Source organism: Panthera uncia, chromosome D4, assembly GCF_023721935.1.
Source record: "Panthera uncia isolate 11264 chromosome D4, Puncia_PCG_1.0, whole genome shotgun sequence".
Classification (NCBI taxonomy): domain Eukaryota; kingdom Metazoa; phylum Chordata; class Mammalia; order Carnivora; family Felidae; genus Panthera; species Panthera uncia.
This window is the reverse complement of record NC_064807.1, coordinates 8,239,206-8,254,134: the sequence shown is the minus strand read 5'-3', so window position 1 is coordinate 8,254,134 and position 14,929 is coordinate 8,239,206. Positions and strand designations below refer to the sequence as shown.

Below are 14,929 nucleotides of genomic sequence, written 5' to 3'. Positions count from 1 at the left end.
TCAGGCCACGATCTCCTGGTTTGTGGGTTCAAGTCCCGCTATGGGCTCTGTGCTGACAGCAGAGAGCCTGCTTGGGATTCTCTCTCTCCCTTTCTCTCTGCCCCTCCCGTGCTTGCATGCTCAGTCTCTCTCTCTCTCAAAAGAAATAAACTTAAAAAAAAAAAGAAAAAAAGAAAAAAAAGGCCAAGTCCCATTTCTCTATCTTTCTGCTCACCCCTACCTCACAGAATCAATCCCTGGGACGAGTTCCTGTGGTATACAATCTAGCATGAATCTTGGCCTCCAGAGTGGGTTGAACAGTGTCTCCCAGAATTCACGTCCACCCAAAACCTATGAATGTGACTTTATTTGGAAATAACGTTTTTATAGAGAATTAAGTTCCGATAACAACATACTGGATTATAATAGGTATCATTAGAGGAAGAGACAGATTAACACACAGAGACACACAGAGACATTGTCACAGACAATGGAGACAGAGATTGGAACGATGCGTCTACAAGTCAAGGACCGCCAAAGATTGCCAACAACCACAAGGAACTACAAAGGGGCCAGGAAGCCCACCCCCTCCCTCAGGGCCTTTAGAAGGAACATGGCCCTGGGACACCTTGATTTTGAACTTCTGGCCTCCAGAACAGAGAGAGAATAAATTTCTGTTGTTCTAAGCTACCGAGCTTGTAAGGCAGCCCTAGGAAATGAAAACAGCCTCCAAAGTCCAAGCCATAGGAAAACAAATGCATTACTCAGGTCTTTCGGAGAGGGGGAGAGAGAGAGAGACCTGAGTTTGCCTATAACTCTACCACTCAGTAGCTGTGCACCCTAAAGCAAGTTAGTCAAATGTATGTATCTGGTCCCTTTATCTATACTATTAGACAACAGGTATGGTGGTTGTTCGCTGCATGGTACGGTGGGCACTTGCCATTCCTATGCCTCTCAGCATCTGAACCCCTTCCTGTGTTTGGACAACGCCCCACTTCTGAGGCAGCACCAGCCTCCCAGCAGGGAAGCTGAAGGCGTCTGATGGTCCTTTGTCGCACCCTCGAAGCTAAATCAGAGGCAGGCCCGAAGTTCCACCAATAAGATGCGTTTTGCAGGCGAAGCTCGGAATGTGAAGATTCGGGGCTGCCAGAGAATCCGCTCAGGGGAGGTCACAACTGCGTCCGGATTCCAGCTCACCAGAGGGGAGTTCTAAGGACAACACTCAAGGGCACCAGAGGGTGAAGGCTGGGCAGGCATGGTGCCCATGTCTGGCTGCACTGCTGTCTCTCTGAGACCAATTGTACAATGTGACTTTGGAACTTATTCTTGGTCACGGAACCTCCACGCCTACTGTCTGATGACCCCGTATCCTTTAAAGAAATTATTTTCTCTCTTTCCTTCCCTCAAGTCGGGAGAGCTGGCTTTTGAACTTGGCAGCTAACAAGTTAGCACACAAGTACTAAGGGAGATAAGGTATGCCAAGCACCTAGCAGGAATCAGGAGCGATCTCCTTTCTTCCTGCCTCCCTACACAGCACTGAGCAAGGGTTTTGCTGTCACCAGGTCAAAGATGATGCCCAGGGGCGAGAAGCGGAAGATGTAAAGAATGGATTTTTGAAAACGTGGTATATACATATGATGAAAATTACTCTTCCTTAAAAGGGGGATTCCGCCATGAGCAACACCATGGATGAATCTGGAGGGCATTCCGCTCAATCAAATAAGCCAGACACAGAAGGACAAAGGCTACACGATTTCCCTTGAATCAAAGCATCTCAAATAGTCAAATTCATTGAAGCCGAGAGCAAATGCTGGTCGCTAGGGGCTGGGGAGAAGGAGAAATAGGAAAGCATTAGTCAAAGGGTATGAAGTTTCAGCTGCGTGAGATGAGCAACTCAACTCTGAATTCCTGGATGTCCGCTGCACTGTTTGCTACTAATGATGCTGCGTCACATACTTAAACATTTGTTAAGGGGATGGATCTGCTGTTGAGTGTTCTTATCACGGAATATTAAGTAAACAGCAGGACGAGACTTTGGAAGTGATGTGATGGATACGTTTATGGCCGAGACTGTGGTGATGGTTTCCTGGATATACGCTGATGCCTCCAATATCAACAAGTTGCACATGTCAAATACGTACCATTTTTTGACCTGATCCATACCTCATTAAAGAGGTTTTGTTTTGTTGTTTTTTTTTAAATATTTTTTTTAATGCGCATTTATTTTTGAGAGAGAGACAGAGCGTGAGTGGGCAAGGGGCAGAGAGAGAGGGAGACACAGAATTGGAAGCAGGCTCCAGGCTCTGAGTTGTCAGCACAGAGTCTGATGCGGGGCTCGAACCCACCAACCGCAAGATTATGACCTGAGCCAAAGTCGGTCACTTAAACTGGCTGAGCTATTCTGGCGCACCCCCTCCCTTTGTTTTGTTTTGTTTTTAAAATAAGGAGGCAAGAGCTGTTTCATCCCATACAGACAGGACTCCTGAGCGGGCCTGTGCTGCAGCTTTCTTCCTATCGATGATGAAGGTCAGACCTCATTAGTGTGTGGGCTTAGCCAAGGCTCTGCAGCGTTTCAAAGCGGGAGGAGAACTTCTGAGGAGGATGAGAGGCAGACTCCAGGGCCTTTGACCAAGCTGATGATAAGCCCACAGTGAAGAAAAGTCACCGTGGAGGGGCCAGGAGCTCAGGCTCTGCAAATCAGAGTATCAGCTGACAATCGGGAGTGGGTTGCTTTTGCATGTATGTTGTTATTTACGGTTTTTTTTTTTAAGCTTTCAAATCCCCGAATCCCTTCAGCCTAAGCCAACTGCACATTTGAATGCACCAAGCAGCTGTTGCGGCGGGGGATTCTCTCCTGTGTGAAAAAGCTGATTTAAAAAAACAAAAAACAAAAAACAAAGTAATAAGCTCCCGGCTCCCGCTTATTCTCCCAAGGTTCCAGCAACTGGTGCCCTGACAAATGAAGTGTCAAAACATTTCCAAATTAAAACCCTACGGCTCACACAGCCCCACACCCTCAGCAGGATGGACTTTCCCTGCTTGGACCCTGCACACCCTTGAAGAAACTAAAAATAGCCAGATGGCAATTAACAGAAACTCTGAGGAGGGGGAGGGGGTGAGTTCCAGCAGGGGTCAGTTTCCTGGATGGATTCCAAACGGAGTCTTCAGCCAGCAGTGCTCTGGCCAAGAAAGGCTTTTCATTAAAAGTGCACGGGGGAGGCAGCATGGGAAAAAAGAAATCAAGATTTGAAACTATAGCAGAGGCAGAACCCACACCACCATGCCCAACACCATCAGTGACAATAATAATACTTGCTACCAGGTACTGAGTTGTTACCATGGGTCACTGAGCCTTCCATATGCAATGTATCATCTTAACCTAGCAAGGACTCCAAGAAGTAGTCGCCACTCTAACAGATAAAGGATATTAAAGCCCAGAGCCGGTAGCAGCCAACTAGCCAAAGACGTCAAAGCAAACAGGATAAAGGCCTATGGCAGGTGTGTGCTGAGTGACCAGGCTGCTGTTCAAACTTGGCTTTCCAGGTCTGGAACTCGACCATAACCATTGCACCATGCTGCCTCCTACATGCACGGGGATATCTAAGTGACCAAATGTTTCCACGCTGTCCTTAAGCTCAGAGAGACAAAATTCTCCCTTGGCAATTTTAGCAGTCCCTTTCCGGGGTTCATATCTGGGTAGGGGGGGTGCTCTAAAGTAAGACTAACTGGGTTCAAATCCTGGCCTTTTCATTTCCTAGTTGTATAAAATCAGGTAAGTTAATAGCATCCGCAGGCCTTAGCTCTTTTGTCTCTAAAGTGGCAGTGATGTAAGCTTTTATCTCACAAAATTATAATCAAGATCAAAGGAACCTGCTCTGTGGACTGAGTATCTGTGTCCCCCTAAAATTCAAATGTTGAAACTCTAATCCCCAGCGGGATGGTATTTGGAGATGGGGCCTTTGGGAAGGAATGCGGTCACAAGGGCGGAGCCATCGTGAAGGGGATTCGGACCCTTATACAGAGAGACATTAAATAACTCGCTTCCTGTTCTTCTGGGTCGTGTGAAGGTATAACAAGACGACCTATGTATGAGCCAGGGCATGACTCCTCCCCAGACACCGGCTCTACCAACCCTCTGACCTTGGACTTCCCAGCCTCCAGGACTATGACAAATAAATATTTGTTGTTTAAACCATCCTGTCTATGGTAGTTTTGGGATAGCAGGGTTTGTCTGGGGAGACTGGCTGTCCAGCATACAAATGGGTGGAAAAGTTCAGTCTGTGGGGGAAAGAAATAGGAAGGCCTTATTTGGCCACAGGTTCAAGCCTTGTTCTCCAAGCAGCACTACTAACCATAAAGCTGATATTATTTCTACCTGACATCTGGGTCTATTTCTAAATTGGTTCAGAACTCAGAAGGGAAAAGAGATATAACTAATTATCAACCATGTGATTAATTTTCACCTTCATAAACCCCAACAGATAGACGTCTATTTTATTTCACTGGCAGACAAACCCATTTCAGGCTGGCAGGAAAAGGATATTTTGCAAAATCAAATGAGGTTATAGCTGTGAGTGACCTTAAAGATGATCCGGCCAGTATCTTCATTTTTGTGGATGAAAAGATACACAAATGAAAGGGTCAAGTGACATAATCCATGTGAAATTCTGTGGAAGATTAGAATGCAAATTATTCATATGATCAGTCGTTTGGGGAGTGGTCTTAAGAAGCCGTAAACCCCAGAACTAAAAACAGATTATACATAACACAGAAAATAGATTGTAGATAATAGAAAATAGATTATAGATGAAAACTAAGCAACTCCAGAGGGAGAGAAGTTTTCCTAAGCAAAAGTATTACCTCCAGGAAACATCTTCAAACCACAAAGCAATCAATAGTTTAGAGGTGATTATTTTTTTTTTTCAATTAGCAAAAAATCCCTATCTTAGGTCAATAAGATTGCTTGCCCACTCTCTTGAATACGAGATGGAGAGTCAAAAGAAATAAGCTTTCCCCCTCTACCCTAATCCTGTCCACCTGCCATAATCAGGTCCTCTTTGTTAGGGATGTTTACTTCCTATCTGTTAACCAGGCAGGACCCCACTGGCAAAGCAAGGGTGACGGGCACCTCAGGACATATGACAAGACATCTGAGACCCTGTGGCCAAACAGCCATCTCTGGTCTTATCACCCTCAATCATCAGAGTACCCAGTTTTGCCTTTTAGGAAGCAAGTGGTCCTGGGTAAGTTGGAGAGAATTCACTGCACCATGTCTCTTCCACTAAATACAGAATGCATGGGACAGGTACTTGGAAGACTCTGAAATGTGTACAGTAGCAGGCAGACTGGGGAAGACCAGAATTCAAATACTGCCAAACCACATCCTCCATGATCTGAACTCAACACACCGGAAATAGGCACCAGGGCGCAGACCAAAGAGCTCCTGGGGACACCTAGTAGTTCTGGCTCCAACATCAAGAAAGGACGCTACAGTCTCGAATATGAAAATGCTCCAGTTTTCCCTTCCTCTTCTTTTCTCTTTTCCTCTTCTCTCTCCTCTCCTTCCTTTCTTTCCCTCCCCTTTCCTCTCTTCTGTGTTCCAGCCCCCAGCGATCTAGTGGTAGTGACTGCATCAGGAGCCGAAACGATGAGGGCAGGCAACCTACCTCCGCATTCGATGCTGTCATTCCCAAAGGCTGAGACCACCAACGCCCCGCCAGCTGCCTTTCTTCTTTCTTTGTCTTCTCTCTGCTTGGCCAGCGTAGGCAAAGTCATGGAAGCGCACGAATAAGCGAGATTTTCAGCCGGAGACTGAGAAGTGGTCCCAGGGAATCAGAAAGCACCGGGAAATCAGGGAGAGGAAGGAGTTTGGCAAAGCAACTCCATAAAGTTTTCTTTCCCTGAATAAATTCCTGGGCTGGGCGCTGGGGTGGCTCAGTCAGTTAAGCACCTGACTTGATTTTGGCTCAGGTCATGAACTCATGGCTCGTGAGTTTGAGCCCCACGTCGGGCTCTGCATTGACAGTGCGGAGCCTGCTTGGGATTCTCTTCCCCGACCCACAGCCCCTACCCTGCTTGCTCTCTCTCTCTCTCAAAATAAATAAATAAAATTAATTTATAAAACAATTTAAAAAAAAATTCCTGGGCTCACCCTCAATCTGTACATGCAGGAATCTGATCTTAATTAGCATACCAATACTTTGAGAACTCTCCCCAGGTGCCAGACTGACCATCGGGTGACACACACATGCAGACCCAAACAGCATTGCCAAAGGCTTTGAAAACCGAACTGATGTGAGAACCAGAGCCCTCAGAAGGCCAACTAGTGGTGTGGAACTCGCAGCCTGAAACTAACCAAGCTGAATGAACACGAAAACACAAACAACATTTTCCCTAGGCATTAAGCAAGAACCTAGAGTCTCTTAACATAATATTCAGAATGCATAGAATACTATCCACAATTCTGCGGCATATGAAGAATCAGGGAAGTTCCAATTCCCTTGGAAAACGCAACCAACTGAAGCCAACCCAGCAATAACACGGATGTTAGAATGATCTGACAGAAACGATGGTAAAGATGTGCCAACCAGCGATCGTGAACACTGCTGAAACCAATGGGTAAGACAGAAAGCCTCAGGCAAGAAACAGATACCATGAAACAAGAGCCAAATGGAAATTCTGGAATAACCAATGTAACATAAAAAGTACCAAAAACTCTGATGGGCTCAGTAGCAGAATACGACAGAAGAATGAAGGCCAGTGGCAGATCAGCTTTGAGCTGGGTGCCCATTTATCGCTACTTCCTCACGAATTTTCTCTCTGTTTTAATCAACTGGTACTGCGGAAGAAGCCACATCAAAATTTAGTGGATTAAACTGGACACAATTTATCATTTCTCTCAAATCCATGGGAGGGCCAGGCAGCTTCTCTGCTGATCTTGCCTGGATGCATTCACGTTTCTGCATTCAGCTGCAGGGGTGGCTAGACAGCAGGCCAAGGTGGCCCCACTCACAGGACTGGCAGTCGGTGCTGGCTGTTGACTGGAGGGCCTCAGTCCTCTTATGTGACCTTTCAACCCCCAGTAGGCTAGACCGGGCTTCTTCACTGAGTATGGTAATCTCAGGGTTCCAAGGGGGTAAGGCCAGGAGCCACAAGGCTCCTTAAGCCCTAGGCTCTGAAATCCACATGATGTGACCTCTGTCATCATCTTTGGTGAAAGCAGATCATACGAACAGCACAGAGATAAAAGTAAAACATTAGACTATCTCTTGATGAAAGGGAAAGCTATAGGACTTTGCAAATAGGCATGGACACGAGGAGCCATGAGTCATTAGGATCATTATTTCAATGTTCTACCATACCCTTCCGGAGGAGCTAATACTGCAGATATCAAAGGCTATGGTCTACAATTTACTGTGGCAGTAGAATAGATTGCGACGCTCAGAGAAGTTTACTGTTTTGCCTGAGATCACGCAGCTAGTTAGGGAGAAAACATAAAACTAAATCCTGGGACTGCTGATTCCACTGACCGGTCTTCATGCCTCCGAGATGGGCCATATAGTATTTTGAACGCTGGCTTTGTATTTAACAGGTAGGAGAATAATAATGGACAATACTTTCATAACGTGTTAGCAGTCATTCATCATTCAGATGCATTTTGTGAAGGAAATACGTGCAGGCACTTGTGGAGTCTATGAAAAAAAATCAAAGGACAGTGACTTAATAAGAGCTATTCATTAGGTAGGAATAGAGGTCCTAACCCATTCCATGCACCAAGAGATGGTCATTCAGTCTCTTGAGTTCCTGGCACTCGAAACTTAATTTCTTTATTGAGGTAAAACTCACATAACGTCAAACGAACCATTACTCATTTTAAATTGTAAAATTCAGTGCCATCTGGCACATTCCCTATGTTATGTAACTGTTACCTGTCTCAAGTTTCCAGCCATTTCTATCACCGTAAAAAAAACGTTGTACCCATTAAGCACCACTCCCCACTCCTCCCTTCCTCTGCCCCTGGCTCCCACCTGTCTGCCTCCTTTCTGATTTGCCTATTCTGGATGTTTCATGTAAACGGAATCATATTTATGAGCTTCTGTCACTCATTTCACTCGGCAGGTTTTGTGGTTCACCCATGTTGATGCACGTATCAGCACTGCATTATTTTTGTGGACAAGGTAAATATGAACGATGCCCGCAATATTCCATTGTATGGACGTACCACATTTTGTTTTTCCATTCATCAGCTGATAGGCATTTGGGTTCTTTCCACTCTGGCTATTGTGAATCGTGTTGCTATAAACATTCATGTCCAAACAGTTGTTTGAATGCCTGCTTTCAATTCTTTGGCATGTATAATTAGGGGGTGGAATTGCTGGGTCATACGGTGGTTCTACCAAAGCTTAATTTTGATTCTCGTTTTTGACAAGCCTTCTTAAAATGGTCTGAGATAATAACATGCTGCTGGCATTACCTTGTCTCTAAAGTCAATGTGGTTCTGGAGGATGGCTCTGTGGTAAGTGGCTGTCCTTACAAAATCTTGCATCATGTTCTGCTGCTGGGAAATGCAGCCATAAAACTGTGGGGGAAAAGACAAGGACAGGGACAGTCAACAACCCATAAGTCGTCCCCTTCATGCACATATGGTTCTGAGAGCCACCTTGGTCAAGGTAGGCTTAACCTAATACACAGGCAAGCTGAGGCTCTGAAAGACACAGTGACCTGTCCTTCTTAGCTCTGCTTGTAAGGTCTAGAACTGTAAGTGGACCCCAGACTTTCAGCAGGTGCTTCACGAGATAGATTCAGGCCTCGATGTTGGTCAGACAAGTAAGTGCCCAGGGTCCCTCCTCAGAGCAGAGGCTATGAGGGTCAAGAGTAACAGTGATAAGAGAGAGAAAGGCCAGAGCCAAAAGGGATGTCCCTAATGAGTCTCATGAGCCAGGAGAGAAAAATAGGACTTGGACAGAGGTCTTGAGTGAGAGCGGGAGGAGAGCAGGAGGTAGTGACGATGATAATCCTGATCAGGCAAGCCAGCCCTCTAGCCCGCTCAGGTGTATCCGCAGGTGTGCATCACATGGAAACTCAGTTCCACCCGGAACAACTTTCCTGACCTGGAAATACTGCACGGCTGATGCCTCTTCTGTCCGCTGGCTGAACACCGAGGACTCCTTTTTCTCATTCCGGCAGCTTTTCAAGGTATTTGAAAATGAGCTGAGATCTGCAGGGACAAAAAGCAGACCCGTTTCTACACGGAGGGAAGCACAGAATTCACCACTACGCTCTTTACAAAATTCTGGGAAAATAGTAGAGGATTCAAAGGGCAGACGGCACCTGGGTGGCTCAGTCAGTCAAGCATTCATCCAAGTCTTGATTTCGCCTCAGGTCGTGATCTCACAGATCTTGGGTTTGTGCCCTGCATCGGGCTCCACGCTGCAGTGCAGAGCCTGCTTGGGATTCTCTCTCTTTCCCTCTCCACCCTCCCTGGCTCATGCCCTCTCTCTTTCTCTCTCTCTCTCTCTCTCTCTCTCTATCTCTCTCTCAAAATAAATAAACTTAAAAAAATAAAAAGAAAGAAAGAAAGGGCGCCTGGGTGGCTCAGTCAATTGAGCACCCAACTTCAGCTCAGGTCATGATCTCACGGTTCATGGGTTCGAGCCCCATGTCGGGCTCTGTGCTGACAGCTCAGAGCCTGGAGCCTGCTTTGGATTCTCTGTTTCCCTCTCTCTCTCTCTGCCCCTCCCCTGCTCACGCTCTGCCTCTCCCTCTCAGAAAAATAAATAAACATTAAAAAATTAAAAAAAAAAGAAGATTCAAAGGGCATGTTCATCCCCAAACACACACATGATAAGGAACGGCAAGGTGGCTATGGGTGCCACTCTGAGATGTGACACCCTTACGTACACTTGTCACACATATTTGCATTCACCAATATCACATGAGAGAGCTTAATGGAACACATAGAGACTGGGCTCATGGGATCCTCCTGGTCCCGCATTCACAAAGCTAAACAGGTTTATTCTAAGTAAGTCCTCTGGGGAAGGTGATTGTTGATGATAAGGAAAAAATATATATGTGAATACAAAATATGCATATAATGGATATATATACATATGTATATCTATATAATCTCATTCTATTGTAACAACAGGGTTCTTTTTCACACTTCTCTAGGTGTACAGAGAAAAAGGAAAATAACTGAAGATATGTGAATACAAGGCAAAGCCTTTTATTATTTGAGGAAAAGAATACATAAGTGAAGGCTCAAAAAAAATCCCCAAAGTGGTATCACTAATAGCTAACACAGCCTACAAGGCTGTCAAGTTTTGTGACTTTTGACTTAGAAATGTCTTTGAGGGGCGCCTGGGTGGCTAAGGTGGTAAAGCGTCTGACTTCAGCTCAGGTCAGGATCTCACGGTTTGTGAGTTCGAGTCCTGCCTCAGGCTCTCTGCTGTCAGCACGCGACCCACTTTGGATCCTCTGTCCCCCCCCTCTCTTCCCCTCCCCCACTCTCAGTCTCTCTCAAAAATAAACACAAAATTTTTAAAATAACTTAAAATTTAAAAATTTTTCAAAAATAATGTTTAAAAATGCAAAAAAAAATTTCATAATTACAAAATCAGTATTTGAAAAGTGTAGAAAATTCACAAAATGCAACAAACCCAAATGAAGAAAATAAAAATAATCATCTCATTATGCAAGCTATTAATTACTATTCACGTTTTGGTGTATATTCTCTTGGGGTGTGTGTGTGTGTGTGTGTGTGTGTGTGTGTGTGTAAAAATTCCTCTTTGCACAATTTCATCCCATTATTTTATAAATACATCTTTTAATTTAAGATACTATCGGGGTACCTGGGTGGCTCAATTGGTTAAGTGTCTGACCTGATATTGTCTCAGGTCAGGATCTCACGGTTCGTGGGATCAAGACCCATGTCAGGCTCTGTGCTGACAGTGGAGCCTGCCTGGGATTTTCTCTTTCTCCCTCTCTCTTTGAAAATGAATAAATAAACATTTAAAAAAAAAAAGAAGAAGAAAAAAGTACATGAATAACTTCCTGCATTTTTAAGTAGTCTCTTGACATGACTGTTAATGGATGTATGTTTCAGATGGACATGCCATTTCCCTATAGTTGGACCCCAAGTCCCTACCCTGGCGTACTATTTTGGGATGACAGAGCCCAGCACCTGTATCTTTAACTCTGTCCCTGGTGACTCTGATGACAAGACATTCTTGAGAACTCCAGTTAACAGAACCTTCGTACAAAATAAGTATCCTAACTCTATATTACAGTAAAAGAGACTCTAATTCTTTACGATTTCCTCCTACGTGGGCAATCAACAGACGAATCGGTATTTCTGTTCCCCCGTGACATTTACCTTTTGACTGTTTTCTTTTACAATTAAAAAAAAAACTCTGTAAATAATGTGATCATATGAAATTTAACAATTCAGAAAAGAAAGCCCAGAATAAAAAAGGATTCTGAGGTATAACCACTAATAATATTTTGGGATAAAATTTCCCAGTAATTTTTTTTCATATATTTTTATCTCTCTCTGTATTATTTACAATAGTACTGAACTCTCCTGTTTTGCAACCTGTTTTTTTCTTTTTTCCTTTTTTTTGAGAGGGTGTGCACGCATGCCTGTGAGTGGGGAAGATACGGGGTAAGGGAGACGGAGAATTTCAAGCAGGCTCCATGCCCAGTGTGAAGCCGGACGCGGGGCTCCATCTCATGGCCCTGAGATCATGACCTGAGCCAAAATCAAGAGTTGGATGCTTAACCAACTGAGCCACCCAGACCTCCCTACAGCCTGCTTTTTCATGAACAATAGTTAGCTTTTTCTGGTCAGTACTTTTCATATAGAATCTCTCGACTACACATAAAGCTATAGAGCCCATTAATTACGGTTTCCTTTTGGTCTTGTTTTTCCGATTTGTTCCCAGAGGCAACAGTTTCACAGACTTAGGAGATCTTAATTTCAACAAGATTTCTAACCATGTTCCTTCAAATTTTGGACCTAATTATTTCCTTGTCAACTTCTACAGGGGGTCAAAAGTACCAACTCTACTCAACTACAATTTTCTATATTTGCATTTTATTCCCTTCAAAAGACATTGGGTACTATTTTGAAACTTCAAAAATGTTTTAAAACTTTGTTAGATAAAAGCTTGCAACAAACTGGGTATAAAAAGGGAACACGCCTCAACACAGCAAAAGCCATACATGACAGTCCTTCAGCTGACAGCGTACTCAACAGTAAAACATTGAAACCTTTTCCTCTAAGACTGGGAACGAGACAAGGATGCCCACTGTCGCCATTCCTTTTTAACAAAGTGTTCAAAGTCCTAGCCAGAGCAATTAGGCAATACAAGGAAATAAAAGGCATCCAAATTGGAAAAGGAGAAGCAAAATTGTCTCTATCTGCAGACAACATGATATTATCTATAGAAAACTCTAAAGACTCCACCAAAAAAACTGTTATAACCAATGAATTCCATAGAGTTGCAGGATACAATATCAATATACAAAAATCAGCTGTGTTTCTAAACATCAACAATGAACTACTAGAAAGCAATCCCATTTAAACCTGCATCAAAAAGAATAAAATATTTAGGAATAAACGGGATCAAGGAAGTGACACCAGCATCTACATACTAAAATCTGTAAGACGTTGATGAAAAAAGTTGCAGATGACACAAATAAGGGGAAATATCTCCTGTGCTCATAGTTTGGAAGAATTAATATGATGAAAATGTCCCACACTACCCAAAGCAATCTACTGATTCAGTGCCATCCTATCAAAATTCTGAGGGCATTTTTCACAGAAAAACAATCCTAAAATTTGTATGGAACCACAAAACCCCCAACAGCCAAAGCACTCTTGAGAAAGAAGAACAAGGCTGGAGGCATCACACTTTCCGATTTCAAACTATATTACAAAGTTGTAGTAATTAAAACATTATGGCATTGTCATAAAAACACAGATGAATGGAACAGAAGAAAGAGCCCAGAGATAAACTCTTGTTTATATACTCAACCAAATTACAACAAAGAAACAAAGAAGGTATAATGGAGAAAGGATAGTCTCTGCAATAAATGAGGCTGGGCAGAGTGGACATCCACACGCGCCTCTGGATATCCACTGGACCCCTTACACCATGCCCAATAGTCAACTCAAGATGGATTAAATTGTGGAACGTAAGATCTGAAACCATAACGCTTCTAGAAGAAAATGGGGTAAACACTTCAACATTGGTCTTGGCAATGATGTTTTGAATTTGACACCAAAAGCAAAGGCAACAACAGGAAAAATAAAGAAGCGGGATGACATCAAACTAAAATGCTTCTGTGCCGCAAAGACAATACCAACAAAATGAAAAGGCAACCTACAGGATGGGAGAAAATATTGGCAAATCACACATCTGATAAGGAGTTAATATCTAAAAAATATATAAAGAACTCACAGAGCCCCACAGTAGGAAAAAAACCTAATCAATCTGATTAAAAACTAGGCAACGGAATTGAACAGGCACTCTTCCAAAGGCATGCAGATGGCCATCAGACACATGAAAAGACGCTTCATATCGCTCATCATCAGGTAACGCAAATCGAAACCACAGCGAGACATCACCTCCCACCTGTCAGAATGGCAATCATCAAAAAGCAAAAGATAACAAGTGTTGGTGAGGATGTGGAGAGAAGGGAGCCCTCGTGCACTGTTGGCGGGAATGTAAACTGGTGCAGCCGCCACGGAAAACAGTAAGGAAATTCCTCAAGAAGTTAAAATAGAACTACCATCTGATCCAGCAATCCCGCTCCTGGGTATATAATCCAAAAGGAAGTGAAATCATTATCTCAGCAATGTCTGCACTCCCATGTTCATTACAACGATATTCACAGTAGCTAAGACAGGGAACTAGCTTAAGTGTCTGTCAACAGATGAATGGATAAAGATGCGAGAAATACTTTATGTTAATATATATATGTATATTATATATTATATAATATCTGTTCCCCACAATGAAATATTATTCAGCCATGAGACAGAAGGAAATCCTGCCATTCGCGACCACATGGATAGAACTTGACAGCATTATGCTAAATGAAGACAGAGGAAGACAAATATAGCATGTTATCGCTTACACGTGGAATCTTCTTGTAAAAAGTCAAGCTCCTAGAAAGAAAGAGAGAGTAGAAAAGTGGTTGCCAGGAGCTTTGGGGCAGAATAGGAAAGGGAGAGGCTGGTAAAGGGATATAAATGTTTAGCTACAAGATGCACAGGGTCTGAGGATCTAATGTATAACATGGTGACTACAGTCGCTAACAGTGGATTGTATAATTGAAATCTGCTGAGACTACTGAAATGTTCAAATGTACCAAAAAATGAAATGAAATGAAATGAAATGAAATGAAATGAAATGAAATTTCTCAGACATACTAAAAAAAATACCAGAAGATATTAGATAATATTTACCCAGCTCTGGTCTCTTGGCCCCTGTCCAATTCCCTCTGATCTCACAGAGACAGCCAGCAGTGGTTTGTGTCACCCATGTGTGAGTTCTTTGAATCCTGGGCATCTAAGCTGTTTGGGCTTTCAAAGCCTACAGTAAATTCATTTGTTCAACGCACAGTCTTTTGAATATTCTCAACCGTCTCCATACTTTGGGGGAAATCCGAGCTCTTAATACAGCCAAAAATAAAGGGTGCCTAATTTAGCAAACAGGATGCGTGACACGTGGGAAAGTATCATTTTTGGTTAACAAACAAGACTATGACTATCAAGTAACACGGCTAGTCTTGTGTCACTCACCAACTGACTCCAAAGGAGACAACCGTCTCCAAAGGAGACGACGGCAAAAGAGAAGTTCCAACAAAGTTTTAGGTTACAGCAGTATCCATGCGACACATAACCGGCCTTCCAAAATAAACAGTAATTGTATCTATCAGCTCT

The 14,929-nt window shown here is 43.4% G+C and overlaps 1 protein-coding gene across 3 annotated transcripts in view; it reads right to left on the bottom strand.

The window, feature by feature from the left end:
* LOC125924495 (histone-arginine methyltransferase CARM1-like) overlaps positions 1 to 14,929 on the bottom strand; it is a 278,914-nt gene that overhangs the window by 126,867 nt on the left and 137,118 nt on the right. For all 3 annotated transcript variants that reach the window (XM_049633044.1, XM_049633052.1, XM_049633061.1), the window contains exons 3-4: positions 9,090 to 9,196; positions 8,453 to 8,557 (exon numbers count right to left, since the gene is read on the bottom strand). In XM_049633044.1, coding sequence (XP_049489001.1) covers positions 8,453 to 8,557; positions 9,090 to 9,196 — 212 coding nt within the window. The remainder of the gene's footprint in view (positions 1 to 8,452; positions 8,558 to 9,089; positions 9,197 to 14,929) is intronic.